Genomic DNA, 15176 nt, shown 5'->3' with positions numbered 1-15176 from the left:
CCAAACAGAAGCGCCACAGCAAGGAATTTCATTTCCACGTTTATTGGACATATTTACTGCATCACTCACATTGTATAACAACTCATGCATAATTCTGATGAGTTGTTATTGCCTTTATATCGGGCTTTTAAATTGATGTGCTTGCCTTAAAATGACAGTGATAGAGTGTCAGTCACCTTTGAAGGCTAGGAGCTGGGGCAATGTGATCCCTTGCAAAACCAAGTTAGAGCTTAATGAAGCATCTTCAGCCAAGTCTTCTTCATCTCTGCCACAGAGATGTCTGCTTGGGAAATAACCCTCCTCTCTTTAAAACCTCATTTTCATTTGAAGAGTGCTATTCCCCAACTGCTTCTTGCCACTCATTCCCCGTCTATGTGAATTTGCTCCCGGTCTAACCCCAGCACGACATCAGTTAATAAGCATTCCCGAAGGGATCCTCCTCACTCAGTATACTCCGGATCTCCACAAGGGAAAGGGAAAATGGATCTGCCTTCCTTTCAAGCTGAGGGACAGCCGAATTACCATCACCTCGAGGCTGGAGAACAGGACTTCAAAATGTTGGGGGAAGCTTTTGATAAATACTTTCCCAACTAAAGACTTCATTTAATCCAGCAGCTTCTGAGTCATGAGCAACCACCTCCTGACCTGTGAACAATCAGAATTAAGTCTATTAGCGGACAGGCCTATCCTACTGCTGATGGCAACAGACAGGCTGGAGGCGAGTCATTCCCCACTAAGGTCCTGCTGGAGAAAATCCAGCTGATCAATGGCAAAAATGAATCGGAGCATTTTTCACTCTATCATTCGTGACGCTGACAAAGACTGAAGTATCTTTGCCATTCATTGATTTGTCTGTTTTTGTAGTCCTATGGGTCTTACATTAGAAATCAACACACACGTGCGCACAAACACATCCACGTGCACACACGCACACACATAGACGCGTGCGCCCACAGGCACACACACATGCATCTAAATTAACGTCTTCTTTTTTCTGCCCCTCCCTGACAAGCACTCTGAACAGTGTGTGAAAAAGATGGCAGTAATTATCCATGCCACAAATCACACATGTAGCTTTAGTTTGCGGAAGATCCTTGTATATTTTGCTAAGGAGAAATGGCACTAAGCGATGTTTCACTTACAAGTTTTGTACTTTAATTTTTTAAATGAGCGAAGGGGCTATCCATTTCCCCTATAATGCCCCCCTGCCCACCCATCCCAAAACTGTTCCTTAAAAAAATCTAATAACAGAGGCTAAACTTGCTGGAGCACAGATGAAATTTAAAATGACGTTCATCCTTGTTTTGCAGTCTGAAGCAAAGGGCTGTTACTGCAAGGATCACTTCTTGTTACGCGAAGCCACCAGACAACAGCAAGTACTTTGATCAGGGAGCCCAGGCAGTTACAGGCAGAACACAAATCCCAAACTAACAAAAATATGGACTTAAAAACTGAGATTCAAATTCCCACAAAATTGGAAGACTGGATGGAAAGAATCTGAAATAACAAACACGAGGCTTTAAACCTTCGTGACTTGCAGAAATGGGGGCGAGGGGCAGGCAGGGTGTCACTACCAGGCAAACAGCTCATTCTGACCCTGACTAAGGTAAAAATACATGAGACAGTGATTCCAGATCAATCAGGAGAGAAGTCTGTATCTTCAGGAAATGACATTAATGAGACTCTGAGGAAACAAAGACAAAATCTGTAAATACCTTGAATAGCTTTAATAAAAACATTTGCATTTAAAACAAAGAATTCATTATGTGCAGACCAAGGCAGAAAACATGTCCTTGGATAGAAAAGTAACAGCCATTTTTATTTTTGTACTTTTTAATTATTATTTTTTTTAAGATTTTATTTATTCATGAGAGACACACACACACACACACACAGAGAAGCAGAGACACAGGCAGAGGGAGAAGCAGGCTCCATGCAGGGAGCCTGACGTGGGACTCGATCCCGGGTCTCCAGGATCACACCCCGGGGCTGAAGGCAGGCGCTAAACTGCTGTACCACCGGGGCTGCCCCAGCCGGAACTTTTAAATGGTAGTGTTTGTTTGTTTGAGCTGAGAAATAATTCAGTACTTCTCAGGAAATTATATTCTTCTAAATCATACGTTCTAAATACCAAACATAATAACTTCAACATCTTCATTAACCAGAGCTCTTGAAAAGTTTAAAAAAAATTCTACTGAGCAACAGGAGGTCAGAATTATAAATAGATAAGAAATGTCATTTTTTAAAAATATATTTTATTTGTCAGAGAGAAAGAGAGAGGGATCAAGAGAGAGATCGAGAGAGCGAGCACACAAGTAGGGGAAGCAGCAGGCAAAGAGAGAAGCAGGATTCCTGCTGAGCAAGGAGTCTGATGCAGGACTTGTTACCAGGACCCCAAGACCATGACCTGAGCTGAAGGCAGATGCTTAACCGACTGAGCTACCCAGGTTTCCCAAGAAATGTCATTTTTTAACTCAAAAGGTGAATATGGCAACTTTTTCTGTCTAACTCTATAGCAGTAATCAACCTCTAAGACAGATACTTACCAGATTTATAAATCTGTATTTCCATCAAAGGAAGAAAGAACTTTATATGGAAAAATTTCTGGCAACTGGCTTAAATTTTATTTTAAAACACTTCACTTACACAATATTGTAGCTTCAAAGGTCTAAAGACTTGCCTTTTATTATTTCCAAGTCTCATTTTTTAATAAAATAGTTTGTCTTTGATTTCTTTGCACTCATACTACTATGTGTGATTCAGGGGATTCTCAGAAAGCAAACAGACTGAACAGGACAGAACCTGGCAAGGCAACAAGAAGCATCCTGGATATTTCCCGTGACATACACCTGCTACTCTCAAGAAGAATTTCAGCTCATTAGAACTTTATTTTATAAAACTACTGGGTAGATATAGGAAACAAACCCACAGAAAGTCAGGCAGGTAACAAGTGGTAAGAAGTTTATTTTATTTTATTTTATTTTATTTTATTTTATTTTATTTTATTTTATTTTTATTTTTATTTTTATTTTTATTTTTATTTTTTTTTAAGTGGTAAGAAATTTAACAGAAACAGACTTTTGCAAAGTCTGCATGCTAACCAGGAAGGAAGGTATACAGTATGCCTCTGGTCTGTGTTCTAAAAAAGGCCATGGTTTAAGGCTGATCTAGCCAAAAAATGGTAGCCACTAGCCACAGGTGGCCATGTAAATCAACTGAAATGAAAAATTCGCTTTCTTAGTAGCACTAGCTCAAGTGTGTGATAAGTGCATGTGGCTAGTGGCCATTCTTTCAGAGAGTGCAGATATGGAACATGATCATCGCAGAAGCTGCAGTTGGACAGCGCTGGTTCACAGAATGAAGTAAGGACACAAAGTACAAAGAATGATCTCAGTTACCATGGAAGTACATCTAGAAAGTGGGCAGTCATCTTGCTATCTTGGAATAATAAGAATTTCTTTTAGAGCATGAAAAAACTCACACAAATATCCTAAATTTTTAAAATTTTTTTAGTAACTAAAATGTGTGCAGTTCTGATCATGCTATGTGCTTTATATGTATCATTCTTACTTAATCTTTATAAAAGTAGTCTGAGGGGACTTGATGGGATGATCACTGGGTGTTATACTGTATGTTGGCAAATCGAACTTCAATAAATAAAAAGGAAAAAATAAATAAAAAAAATAAAAGAAGCCTGAGATAGGCAATATTTTAATTCACATCTCACGGAGAGACAGTAAGGCTTAGAGAGAGCATGGGCATGACCCAAAATCACACAGCTAAGGCCTGAATTCCAAGCATGCCTATCTCTCAAAAGCCAGAGCCTGGAAGGAGGCCTGTAGGAACTCCTTTTGAGCTAGGGAGAGAATGCACACTGGCTTCTACTACCAGGCACTCTACAGCATAACAGAGGGCCACAGCCAGATGGATGGCTTATTCTTAATTGGCTTTTGTTCCCCTTTGGCCTAAGATCTTGATGTTGAGCACGATTATTTTCTATTAACAGTGGAACACTACTGGGGCACCTGGGTGGCTTCATGGGTTAAGCCTTCACTTCAGATCATGATCCCAGGGTCCTGTTATGGAGCCCTGCATCATGCTCCCTGCTCAGCATGGAGTCTTCTTATCTCTCTCTTTCTACCTCTCTCCTCTCCTCTCTCTCTCTCAAAAAAAAAAAAAAAAAGGAAAATATCTCCCACTAATTCCATTCTCTTCCTACTTTTCACCCATCTACCTCTGAGTTTCTTTGCATAGGTTTCTCGTGATGGCTTACAAGAATGTCCTAAACCAGTTCAACTAGAATGGAGAAGTCATTTCACAGAGTGTATCTCATGGTCCACCACTCCTTCTGACATACAGTACTGATCTCTTACGTATCCTGTTAATAATCATTGAGCTTGCGTTATAGAAAGGAACTCTAGCAGTGCAGAGTATTTAACTTGCTAAGGGTGGAGCCATGATAAAGAATATTTCCTCTTAGGGATCCCTGGGTAGCTCAGCGGTTAAGCGCCTGCCTTCAGCTCAGGGCGTGATCCTGGAGTCCCGGGATCGAGTCCCACATCGGACTCCCTGCATGGAGCCTGCTTCTCCCTCTGCCTATGTCTCTGCCCCTCTCTCTGTGTCTCTCATGAATAAATAAATAAAATCTTAAAAAATAAAAAGAATATTTCCTCTTAGACATGAATCTCAGCAGTCCAGGTGAACCAAGCAGAGTGCTCTTGCTCCTTAGTTTGGAAGATCTCAGCTTTTACATGGTCAATGTCCCTAGAAATTGCTTAGAAAATTGTAACTGATCATTTATTATACACTAATAACTTTTTTAAAGCTTTCTTTAAATCGCTCTAATGGTTGATGTCCAAATGACTTTGGCTAAAGATGCATCTGACAGCATCTTCTGCGGATCCTGTGGGAGCAGCCAGGACAGCACTTGCTACAGAGGCCAAGAAGGGGGCGAGCCCTGCACAGGGCCTCCCATGACTTACCTCCGGGGTGAGCCATCATCGTGGGGCTGGATAATGACCACCTTCACAGTCACGGAAGTTCGGAGCAGGTCAATCATCTGCTCATGGGTCAGGGTGGCCACAGCCACTTTGCAGATCTCCACGAGGCGGCTCCCTTGGCGGAGGCCAGCCTTCCAGGCAAAGCCAAAAGGTTCCACGTCCGCAACAATGCCTTCAAAATTGACGTGGAACCCAAGCTGGCCCAGCCCGTTCCTCCTCAGGGTCATTTCCACGGTCTCGCAGCCTCTCGTTACTATCTGAAGGGGAAGGAGATCATGAGACACCGCAGTGGAGCACCTCCCCTACCACCCCCTCACTACCCCCCACCGTCATCCCAAGGTAGAGATGCACACACAGGCCTCCCAGCCCTGTCCTCCAACAGTCCAGGTGACATGCCAAGGACATCACAATACCAAGTTCACCATAATTAACTGTGGCATCGGACGCAAAGAGAACAGCAAAAGTATAAACAGTGGCTTTACCTTCAAAGGCAAATATACTACTGATACAGATGTTCTGCTTTTTCTTAGAAGCCATTGACCCCAGAGGTCATGAGCTTCAGACAGGTTCTGATAACTCCTTCCTCCCCTTCCCTATGTCAGCTGACTTAGGTCTTTTTTTTTTTTTTTTTGACTTGGGTCTTAAGCATATAAACCCCATGGTTCCAGACGGACTGCAGAAAACACAGACTCTTTCGAAACCATGACAAGTTTCACCCATTAAACATTAAAAGCTATTAAACAATTTCATCCAACTTAAAAAATGGCCAACACCCCTTCCAAGCTAACACTCAGAGGGCCGCTCCCAGGAGGCCATAGCAGAAGTCAGAATGTTAGAAGTGCAAGTGCTCTCTGGGGATATCCTGGTCTGTACTCCGGGAAGCTGTCTCCTGGGGGTGGACTGCCTCTGCTTGCCTGGCGGGGGTGGGGGCGGGGGGGTGGGGTGGTTTAATTCAAATGTGGGCAGGCCTCCCAGGCTCCCTGGCATCTGCCGACAAGGGCAGTGTGCAGGATGGCACTCTTGCAGGCAGCAGAGACCTTCTGCACCTGTGGGGCCACCTCTTCTTCACCTCTGGGATCCATCCTTTGGGGGCCAAGGGGAACCCCAAACACAAGCAGCTTCAGTGCTCTGACCTTCCCCCAAGAGCGTGCGTCTACAGCTGTATCACAAAAAGGAACATGGAAGAAAGGTCTGTGTCCCTTGCAGTGCACTAAAGCACTGATAATTAGTTAATGCCACCCTCAAAAGTGCTTACTGAGAGTAACTTACATGCACAGAAAGAAAAAACACGGGCTCATTAAATGTCATTTGATGACTAAGGCATTACTTATTTGTGGGAAATTTAAAGTCAGGAAGTATCATACCCATAATCCCCTAAAGCACAGAGCTAATGTATAAAGTTGCAGTTTAATAAATGCTGCATTTCCATGAAACACGCTTGGAATACACAGATTCCTATTTAATAAGAATTACAAGTGTAAGTACAGCTGTAGGACTGGGCTGGGTTCAGTGTATGTCCACTGTCTGTTTCCATGGTTACCCACAGGGGCACACATGTGGCCTATCCCATCAATGTCCCATAGACACACAGGACAGCTGGCAGCTCAGGAAAAATGGGGCATGGTATTATTGGTGTTAGTGTTGAAGTTTTCAAAGATTGAGGCTTGCAAAGTTATGAACTGAACTAACTGGAAATTGTTGGAAAAATACTTTTGTAATATGTACAACCTGAATAGAATTTTCCTTTTTTTTCAATTTTGTTTCAACTATATTCTCCTACCAAAAGTCTGCATATGTATGACGTATGCCTTGCCTTCTTTCCAATATTAATGCAATTTTCAGTTGATATTTAACATCTATGTATCAGACTAAAGAGTGAACAATCCTTTCCTAAGACCTATGTCTCTCTCCTGCTTATTTCTTCCAAATAACCTGCTACCTGGCCTACTTTTGTTTTTTGCTATCTCTTTATCCCTTCTGTTCCTTGCTTCTTAACATTTTCAAAGGGTAAAGGATCAGTTATTTGGAGTTCCTTACATACTCACATGGACTCAATAATCATAGGAGAATGGTGGCTTCTTATCCATGTACCTACCCAGGGCTGGCCACATAATTGGTGGGGCCCAGTGCAAAATAAAAATGCAGGGCCCCTGGGCAAAGACTAGAATTTCAAGATGGTGACAGCAGAGCACTTAACCAAGCAGGGGCTCTTCTGAGAGTAGGTCCCTGAGAATGGGTCACAGATTGCACACGAATATCCCTTTAGGGGTAAGCTCTCATTCCTCCTGGGTCTCTACCTACATAATAGACACCTTTAATTTCAGTTTCCACCACTATTAAATGCACACTGAATCTACCGCCTGCCGACTAGCACTCATTCCCCCAAATCTGCACTATGAATGCAGCATCCTCTTTCTTTGCATTTCTGTTGCTACTACCCTGTACCAATCTTATGTTCTAATCCTTCAAAACTGTCTGTGGGTTGGTTTGTGTCCAAAATCTCCTGCTGCAAGTCATCTTAGACACACAATACATTTCCTCTAACATAATCCAGGCATTAGGCAACTCCATCACATTAGCCATACCACTGCTTTTCTAGGAAAATGGTAGAACGGAATCTCCAAGACAGTGAATGGGTAAGGACCTATGAAATGTGCATTTTAGTGATTGGTGAAGTGTTTATTTGTGTTGTATTTTCAGGAGCACAGATTGTAATGACTAAGTGGATTTCCTAAAAAGAAGTATTTATGACATTATCAAAAGCATAGTGCGTCCTGAAACTCACAAAGATAACTCAATTCTCCAGACACATAAACTAATCACATACTTAATCATCCCCAAATCACATCTATGTTTATGCACATACACTCAATAATACTATTGAACACACTGAGGTCTGTTCCTGTAAATAGTGTCTACAAATAATTACATTATTTCTCCAAGGCTAGCAGATACTGACTTGATTGTATTGTCTCTAATACGTGGTCTCAAATAACAAAGGGGAGATTTATATTTAGTGGGAGGAAATGGGACAGGGAATAGGTATGTTCTTTTTTCATGATCCATAATTGACTAAATCTTTTCTAAAAACTGAAATGTCCATCCCCTTGGGGGGAGATTTAAACATGAGAAATTCTTTTGTCAAAGCGCATTTGGGTTCTTACAGTATATTTGATTTATTTTTATAACTGGTTTGACAGACAAACTAAAATCTGGATCTTTCTGTGTGAAAATCAGGATCAGAAATTTTAACTGTTACACACTGTGGATATCATTTAGGAGTTCTGTACTAAAATAATATTTAAGAAAAATGTTTTATGACTGATTTTTCTTAAAGTTTCAAAGGGTAATTCTATAAAACTTGATGAAGAAACTGTGGCTAGAGATTAATAATATATTGAATCTGGTAGACTAAAGAAAAATGCCTGCTGTATAAACACACACAGAATTGAAGTCGCAAAGAGGACACAGTCATTCATAGGGCCAATGGCAACTGTATGCCCATTAATCTCCTCTAGAAGAGTACTGACGTGGCAGTCTCTACACACAGACATATTATCTAGACTTTTTTTTCTTTCAGATACTATAAAAATACATCCTGATGTTCCCTTTTGGAAGTTGTCTAACTTTTCCTTTCCAAATGGTTTGTAACAGGTGCTTCTCTACCACTCATATTTAGCACCTGCTCAAATGGACACAGTATTCAGAATTAAGCCCTGTAGCCACATGAAATAATAATTCATTCTCTAGGTGCCAAAATCGTGGTACAATTTCCACAGTGAAGCCCATATAATCTGTTATTAAAGACCTAGGATGGTAGAAACACAAAACCTGTACTTACTCCTAATCGCTGGACAATTTCCCTGATGTCTTCAGCACAGTTATCCACTGAGGACAAAAGGATACATTCCCCTCTCTCGTAAAACACTTTGATACTCATTAATCCAGATGTCCACCCAATGACGTCCCTGCAGGAACAGTTAAATACAACGTTCTTGGAATCCTTTTCAATCAACATTATGAATTCATTGGAAATCCCAAGAAGACATTCAATGTCAGCAGACTGGCCAAAGTCCCGAGCTATTACATGCCACATGATTGCTCCGACACTGAACAGATGGGCATCCTTCCTTGGCTTTACTTTCTCCTTTTTCTTTGCACCCAGTGTAATGAAGCTGAATTTCACAGAGGTATCCACAGTGGCGGTCGTGACAAAGTTCTCCGCCAGATCCTTCAAGTACTCTTGCCTTGTTCGAGTGGCCATCGCTCGAAACTTTTCTGATTTATGGGCTGCATTTTCTGCATTGATTACTTTGGCTAAAAGGAAGTCCCGAAATACTGCTGACTTTGGAAAAGTTACTCCTTTGGGAATTGGTGGACCAAAAGGTGGCACATCTTTTGATCTAGAAACTCCAACACTGAGAAAGAAAAACAGGAAACAAAATGAGCTGTAATTCCGTAATATTTGCCTTCAGAAATGTGACATATACCCATACAACTCATGCCATCTACTTTGTAGCTTTTTGTCATACTAATTTCTGGATATCCAGTGTTTGTTTGCTTGTTTGTTTTTCAAACTTAGTAGATGTGGGGTGTTATAGGTGGAGTTACGTCTCCTTAAAATTTGTATTGAACCCAAGTAATTTGGAATGTATCTGTACTTGTAGATAGAGCCATAAAGCCTTATTTTTTATTAGGTCAAAATGAGGTCATTAGGCTCCAATCCAATCTAACTGGTGCCTTTTAAAAGGAGATTTGGACACACAGAGGGATACCAGGGGCACATGTTCATAGAAGAAAGACCACTGGAGGACCCAACAAGAAGGCAACTATCTATAAGCCAAAGAGAGGCCCCTGGAGAAGCCAAATCTCCCAACAGCTTAATCCTGGACTTCTAGATTCCAGAACTGTAAGAAATAAATATCAGTTGTTTAAAACCAACCTGCTTGTGGGTACTTTGTCACGGCTTCTCCAGCTGACTTAGATAGAGGGTAATGGATCAACAGTGGGAAGGGAAACCCAGAGTTTCAGAGGAAACTCAGCATCAGTACTAATCTCATGTCTGCCTGCGCTGATATTTTCTACATTGAAATAAAGGAAGTGATCTATACTTCATCTTCATTGTTACTGAAAATTTTGAACATGGTGAACAAAGGAATGAAATAATTCTGTCCAAATTTGTTCTGTTAGGTGTGGGCTCCTCTTCTGGAAAGTGGTTGGTTAGATTCTTAAAAAGAACAGTCTCCAGATCTCTCTCACCTTTGCTTTAATCTGCACTCTTCAGGAGAGTGAGTCACTTCTGGGAAGCTGGGCAGACTGTCTGCATGGAGCTGTAGCTGGTATGAAAGGGGAGGGAAAGGCTGATTCTCTTTGGGACAGAGGCACCTAATTCATTCAGGGATGGCAGTGAATGCACTAATCCAGACAGTGATAGGGCATACTTGACTGTGTCCACAAAGAAAGGCCTTAAAAATGCTATAGAGGCTGAAGTATCTTTGGGTCCCACCTCATCCTTGACTCATTTTCCTCTTGATACTACCCTGAGAGTGGACATTCTAGACTGAGTAGGAATTAATTTGTCCTCACATTTTAATCTTCAGAGACTGTCACAAAGCTACCTGTCTGGACTTGAGATAATGCTAACCACATATTGTTGCTTCTCCTTTACACTAGTCAGTGAGCTCCCATGGCCTATCTGCACACTGGGACCTGCCATCCCAGTAAACTCATGTTATCACCTCCCCGAAATTGTTTCTTCCAGTAATCAGCACAAAGTCCTGAAAGAACTGTACTCACCGAAGGCTCAGGTGGCCCAATCTCATGTGACACTTTGCAGGATTACTTTTTTGTACCTTGTTCTATGGATCTCAAGCTACTTTGACTACCTGTAGGCATTTAAGCCAAAGCATCAGGGAAAACTTTTTATATCTGTGTTCCAAAAAAAGATCTCACTGTAGAGCTCCACAGTGGATAAAGGGAAGTATCTTATAAAAGGGCAATTGTTTAAAAAAAAAACAAAACAGGGCAATTGTTTTTGCCCCAAATTACTGACCCTAATATCTAACTGGAAGTTCTCTCCACTACATACAGTATATTAACTTCTTGATCAACTAAAATCCTGGGCATCTCAGATCCAAATTGTACATGAAAAGTATCCAGAATTCAGGTCTGGCTATTCCAGGATCACTATGATATTATGGAATGGAGATCAATTAGAGATTGCTGGTTACAGAAGTATATATAATTCTTTCAAACAGAGTTGAGGTCAGAGGAATATTCCTTGGCTAGATTTAGATGATTTTCAATGGGTTGACGCAAGAATATATTTCAGAATTTCTTTCTTTTGTGTTTATTTTAAAGATTTTATTTATTTATTTGAGAGAGAGTGAGCATACCATACCCACGCATTAGCAGGACTGGACAGGGGAGGAAAGGGAGAAAGAGAATCTCAAGCAGACTCCCCACTGAGCACAGAGCCTGTAATGGGCCTCAATCCCATGACTCTGAGATCATGGCCTGAGCAGAAATCAAGAGTTGGATGATTTAACCAACTGAGCCACCCAGGTGCTCCTCAGAATCTTATTTTACCCAAATAACTTGATGGTATATCTAAAGATAAGACCCTCCACTGAAAGCAGCAACACAGAAATGAGCATTCCCTGATATACAAGTTAAAGGGTTTGGGGAGAACAAAGTGATGAGCAGATGCCATGCCCTGTTTGGGATGCCAGCTCTACTGCCTGCTGAGAGGCTCTGAGCTAGCAACTTAATCCCTCCATGTCTCAGTTTCCTCATCTGTAACATGGAGAATGAGTGCCATTCTCAAAAGGCCATGGTGAGCATGAAACCAAGTAATGCAGGTAAAGCTATTATTATGCAAACTATTTTATCATTATTACTATCACAAACAATCACTATTTTAGTCATTTATGTAATACTATCATCTAATTTTTGTCCAGAGGGACTACATATTAGATTTTCTAAAGAGGAAGCCATCGCTCTCGGTAGATACCATCTCACACTACCGAACCTACATAGCAAGAAGTTTACTCATTAAGTTACCATGGGATGCATTTTGCAAAGAGTTTATCTTGGAAAGTATACAAACACATAAATCCCTCAAGGTTAGCTCTGCAATAGCTATTGCTAGTAAAATTAAAGCATCTTGTCTAAAGAAAGATGCAATTAGTTAAGTTTGCTTTTTTAAGATTTCAGAGTACATGGAGCTTTGGAGATGCTACCTCATTGTCTCTCCCCAGGCTCTAGTAGACCCAGCCTCACTTCTTGGGAACTCTGCTGCATCTGTGGGAGGCACCTCAGACTACCTTTCTAAAGTGAGAGCATGCCTTTCTACCTTTCTGGACTTGCCAGTCATGACAGTTCTTACAGGAGAAAGTCACCTCAACTGACAGTGAGTCTAGACTATGGATCTAAACTAAGCAGTCCTGTAGGTCCTCATCAGTCAGAACGTGCCAACCACTCAACACGTGCACAAAGCTCATCAGAGAAACAGTATTTGTGGGGGTTCCCTGAGGTGCATGTGATTTATTTAGTCTTCTTCAAGATGCATCCATGGGTTAAGACATAGCAATTTAGAGAATAGTAGACCTGGACTATATTTTATCATTTCCTTGGAAATGATTTTAATGAATTTATTTTGTCTCTGGTGTGTTTTGAGGAATGGCATATGGAAGAGCCCTATAAGGTGTTTTTGGAAAATCTAAGCACTGTACCTTATTCCATGTGACAGAGTTAATATGGCTTTATAAAATGTTATGGAATTGATTTGACTATAGTATTCAAGAAGATTATTACTGAGTCGTTGTGGGATACTCATGAAGTTTTTAAGCATGATCAGTACAAATGTTTATGAGGCACTTCCCAAAATTTGAGGCATGCTACTGACTTCATATTTGAATCTCATTAGCAAATGGTAATTTAATGATAACAACGTGGTTTCTTAAAGACCAACGACTCCTTAGTCGAATGATTTGCACAATGCTACCATCTATCATAGAATACAGTACACAATCTACTTTGTTTAAAGGTAAGATCTACATCTAGTCCAATACTGGTTTCAATATCCCTCCCTAGTAATTTTATTAAAACCAGAAAATCTGAAACAAGTAAAAATAGACATTACTGATAACTTTTAAGATTTTTGGTGCTCATGAACCATCTCCTGACATCAGTATAAACTATAAGGGAAAGTAATTAAAAATACTTGATTTGACCTAAAAATAGCAGCCAATAAAATAACACCAAATTCCATAAAGCCTTAGGCTTAAGTTTCCAATCCATTAGGAAGGTTCATTTAAGATTATTCTTCATAATTACCATTCATTGGGTGAGATCTCAGAAGAATAATCCAACTTACCATGTTTGTATCAACGTCAATCTGTTTTATAGCATGGATGTTATGGTTTTTGTTTCTCTCTTTTTTTTTTTTTATCTCATTTTTTGAAAGTAGTTCTGAGCATTCAGGTCAGTGGTCTTTACCCAGATGTGACTAAGGAATCACCGTGGGAGGGAAACTCACCGATGCTCAGGCCAACTACAAGTCTGATACTAGCACACTGTACCTCAGTAGGGTGGGAGAATGACCGCATTTAACAAGCTGTGAGGCAACATTCAGGCTAGGAAGTACTAGTTTATAGACTCTGTGTTCCTTTGAGATGGGCTAGGCGTGGGGCAGGCCTGTAAAACAGCCACATCTAACACACAGACTAGTTTCTCTGCCTTTAGGAGAACATCCTTTACAGTCTTCCCCATCTTCCCATCCCCTCCCAGTGCACACACATGAGCCCCAGCTTGGCCCAGGAGGCAGCTGAAACAGCACTTACTGTTTTAGGATGATAAAGGGAAATAATCTTTGGTGACTGCTAGGAACTCTAATGGGTGTTCTGCATAATTTCTGCTATTTATTCTACACACTGATGTAGGTACTATTATCCTCAAATTTAAGAGAAGGAATGAAAGGTTCCAAAGCATTAAATAACTTGTACAAAGCACCGCAGGCAGCAGCGCTGGATTCTAAACTTAGGTCAGACACCCACTCTTTTACCCCTGTAAGACATGATCTTCCAGGGGCAACTACTTCCTACAAAAGAGTCTGTGGGGAGGGGAAAGGAAAAGTCAGAAACAGGCTAGGGATTCTGCGGCACAAGTATGGCTCTTTGAAGTCACCAACACAAGCATCAACTCCTGGTCTCAGGAGCCCTGTGGGGGTGAGTGTTTCCAAAATCTTGGATGAGAAGCAAGGTTTTCCCACCACAGTAATTACTTCTGCTCAGGAAGAACCGAAATGGCCACATCATCCACCTCCAAGGCTGGTATCAATTAAGCTATGGTTCCGGCAGGGGCTGGATGCAGTTTTTAAGGGGAAAATTGAGGAAATGCGTAATCTACAATTTTGAACTGCTAGGCATTTCACTTTTCGAAACGGGAAGGAGGCAGTTACTTTGTACAGCAAGTACCTGAGTGAAGACAGTGGAAATATAATTAGCAAAAGAAAAAAGGATAATGATGGGGTTAGAGATAATAATTGGAAAACAAAGATATTTCAGGAGAAGGTGTGCTGCTGAAATATAGCTGACAGAGTCCAAGCGCAGGACTGCTGGCTCACCTGTAACACACGTTTTCGGTGCACGGATTGTGTACTCTGACTATGACAAAGACGTGCTGGAAGTGGGATCGGATGCTTCTTGGAGTAAAAGGAAGTGCTCCAGGCTCTTGGAAGACAATGGTCACAATGTCATTTCCAATATGCCTTTTCCTCAGAAGCTGTGGTTGAGAATGAGAATACACATGGGGTTACAAACGCAATTTTCTGTACAGACAAAATGTGCCAATATATACCACTTGCTCATCTTTCTATTTTAAAGGACTGATTCTGAAAGCCAGAGTGCTTCTTTGAAAGTCAGTGCTCCTCCATGTGACCCGGGAAGAGCAGAATGGGCTGCGTCCGAAGTGTCTATGGAAAGCAAAGCCTAACTAAGTTAATCTCTTCCACTTTAAAATTCGACTCCTTTTCATCTTGAGTTTCCACACCCTGTAATAATAACACTTTGGCACTCAAATGTTTTCAAGAATTTTATAGCCTAAGCTCTTCAACTTAAAGCAAGGAGAGAGAGTCCAGGAGAGGGTACAGGTTTGCTAAAAACCCTACACCAGTGT

At 41.1% G+C, this 15176-nt stretch overlaps 1 protein-coding gene across 8 annotated transcripts in view; it reads right to left on the bottom strand.

Annotated features, from left to right (window-relative positions):
* SIPA1L2 (signal induced proliferation associated 1 like 2) overlaps positions 1-15176 on the bottom strand; it is a 213572-nt gene that overhangs the window by 54106 nt on the left and 144290 nt on the right. For all 8 annotated transcript variants that reach the window (XM_077894493.1, XM_077894499.1, XM_077894501.1 and 5 more), the window contains 3 exons: positions 14626-14783; positions 8842-9418; positions 4983-5257 (listed from right to left, as the gene is read on the bottom strand). In XM_077894493.1, coding sequence (XP_077750619.1) covers positions 4983-5257; positions 8842-9418; positions 14626-14783 — 1010 coding nt within the window. The remainder of the gene's footprint in view (positions 1-4982; positions 5258-8841; positions 9419-14625; positions 14784-15176) is intronic.

The sequence above is a fragment of the Canis aureus genome, chromosome 4 (genome assembly GCF_053574225.1).
Source record: "Canis aureus isolate CA01 chromosome 4, VMU_Caureus_v.1.0, whole genome shotgun sequence".
Classification (NCBI taxonomy): domain Eukaryota; kingdom Metazoa; phylum Chordata; class Mammalia; order Carnivora; family Canidae; genus Canis; species Canis aureus.
This window is presented reverse-complemented; position numbering and strand designations above follow the sequence as displayed.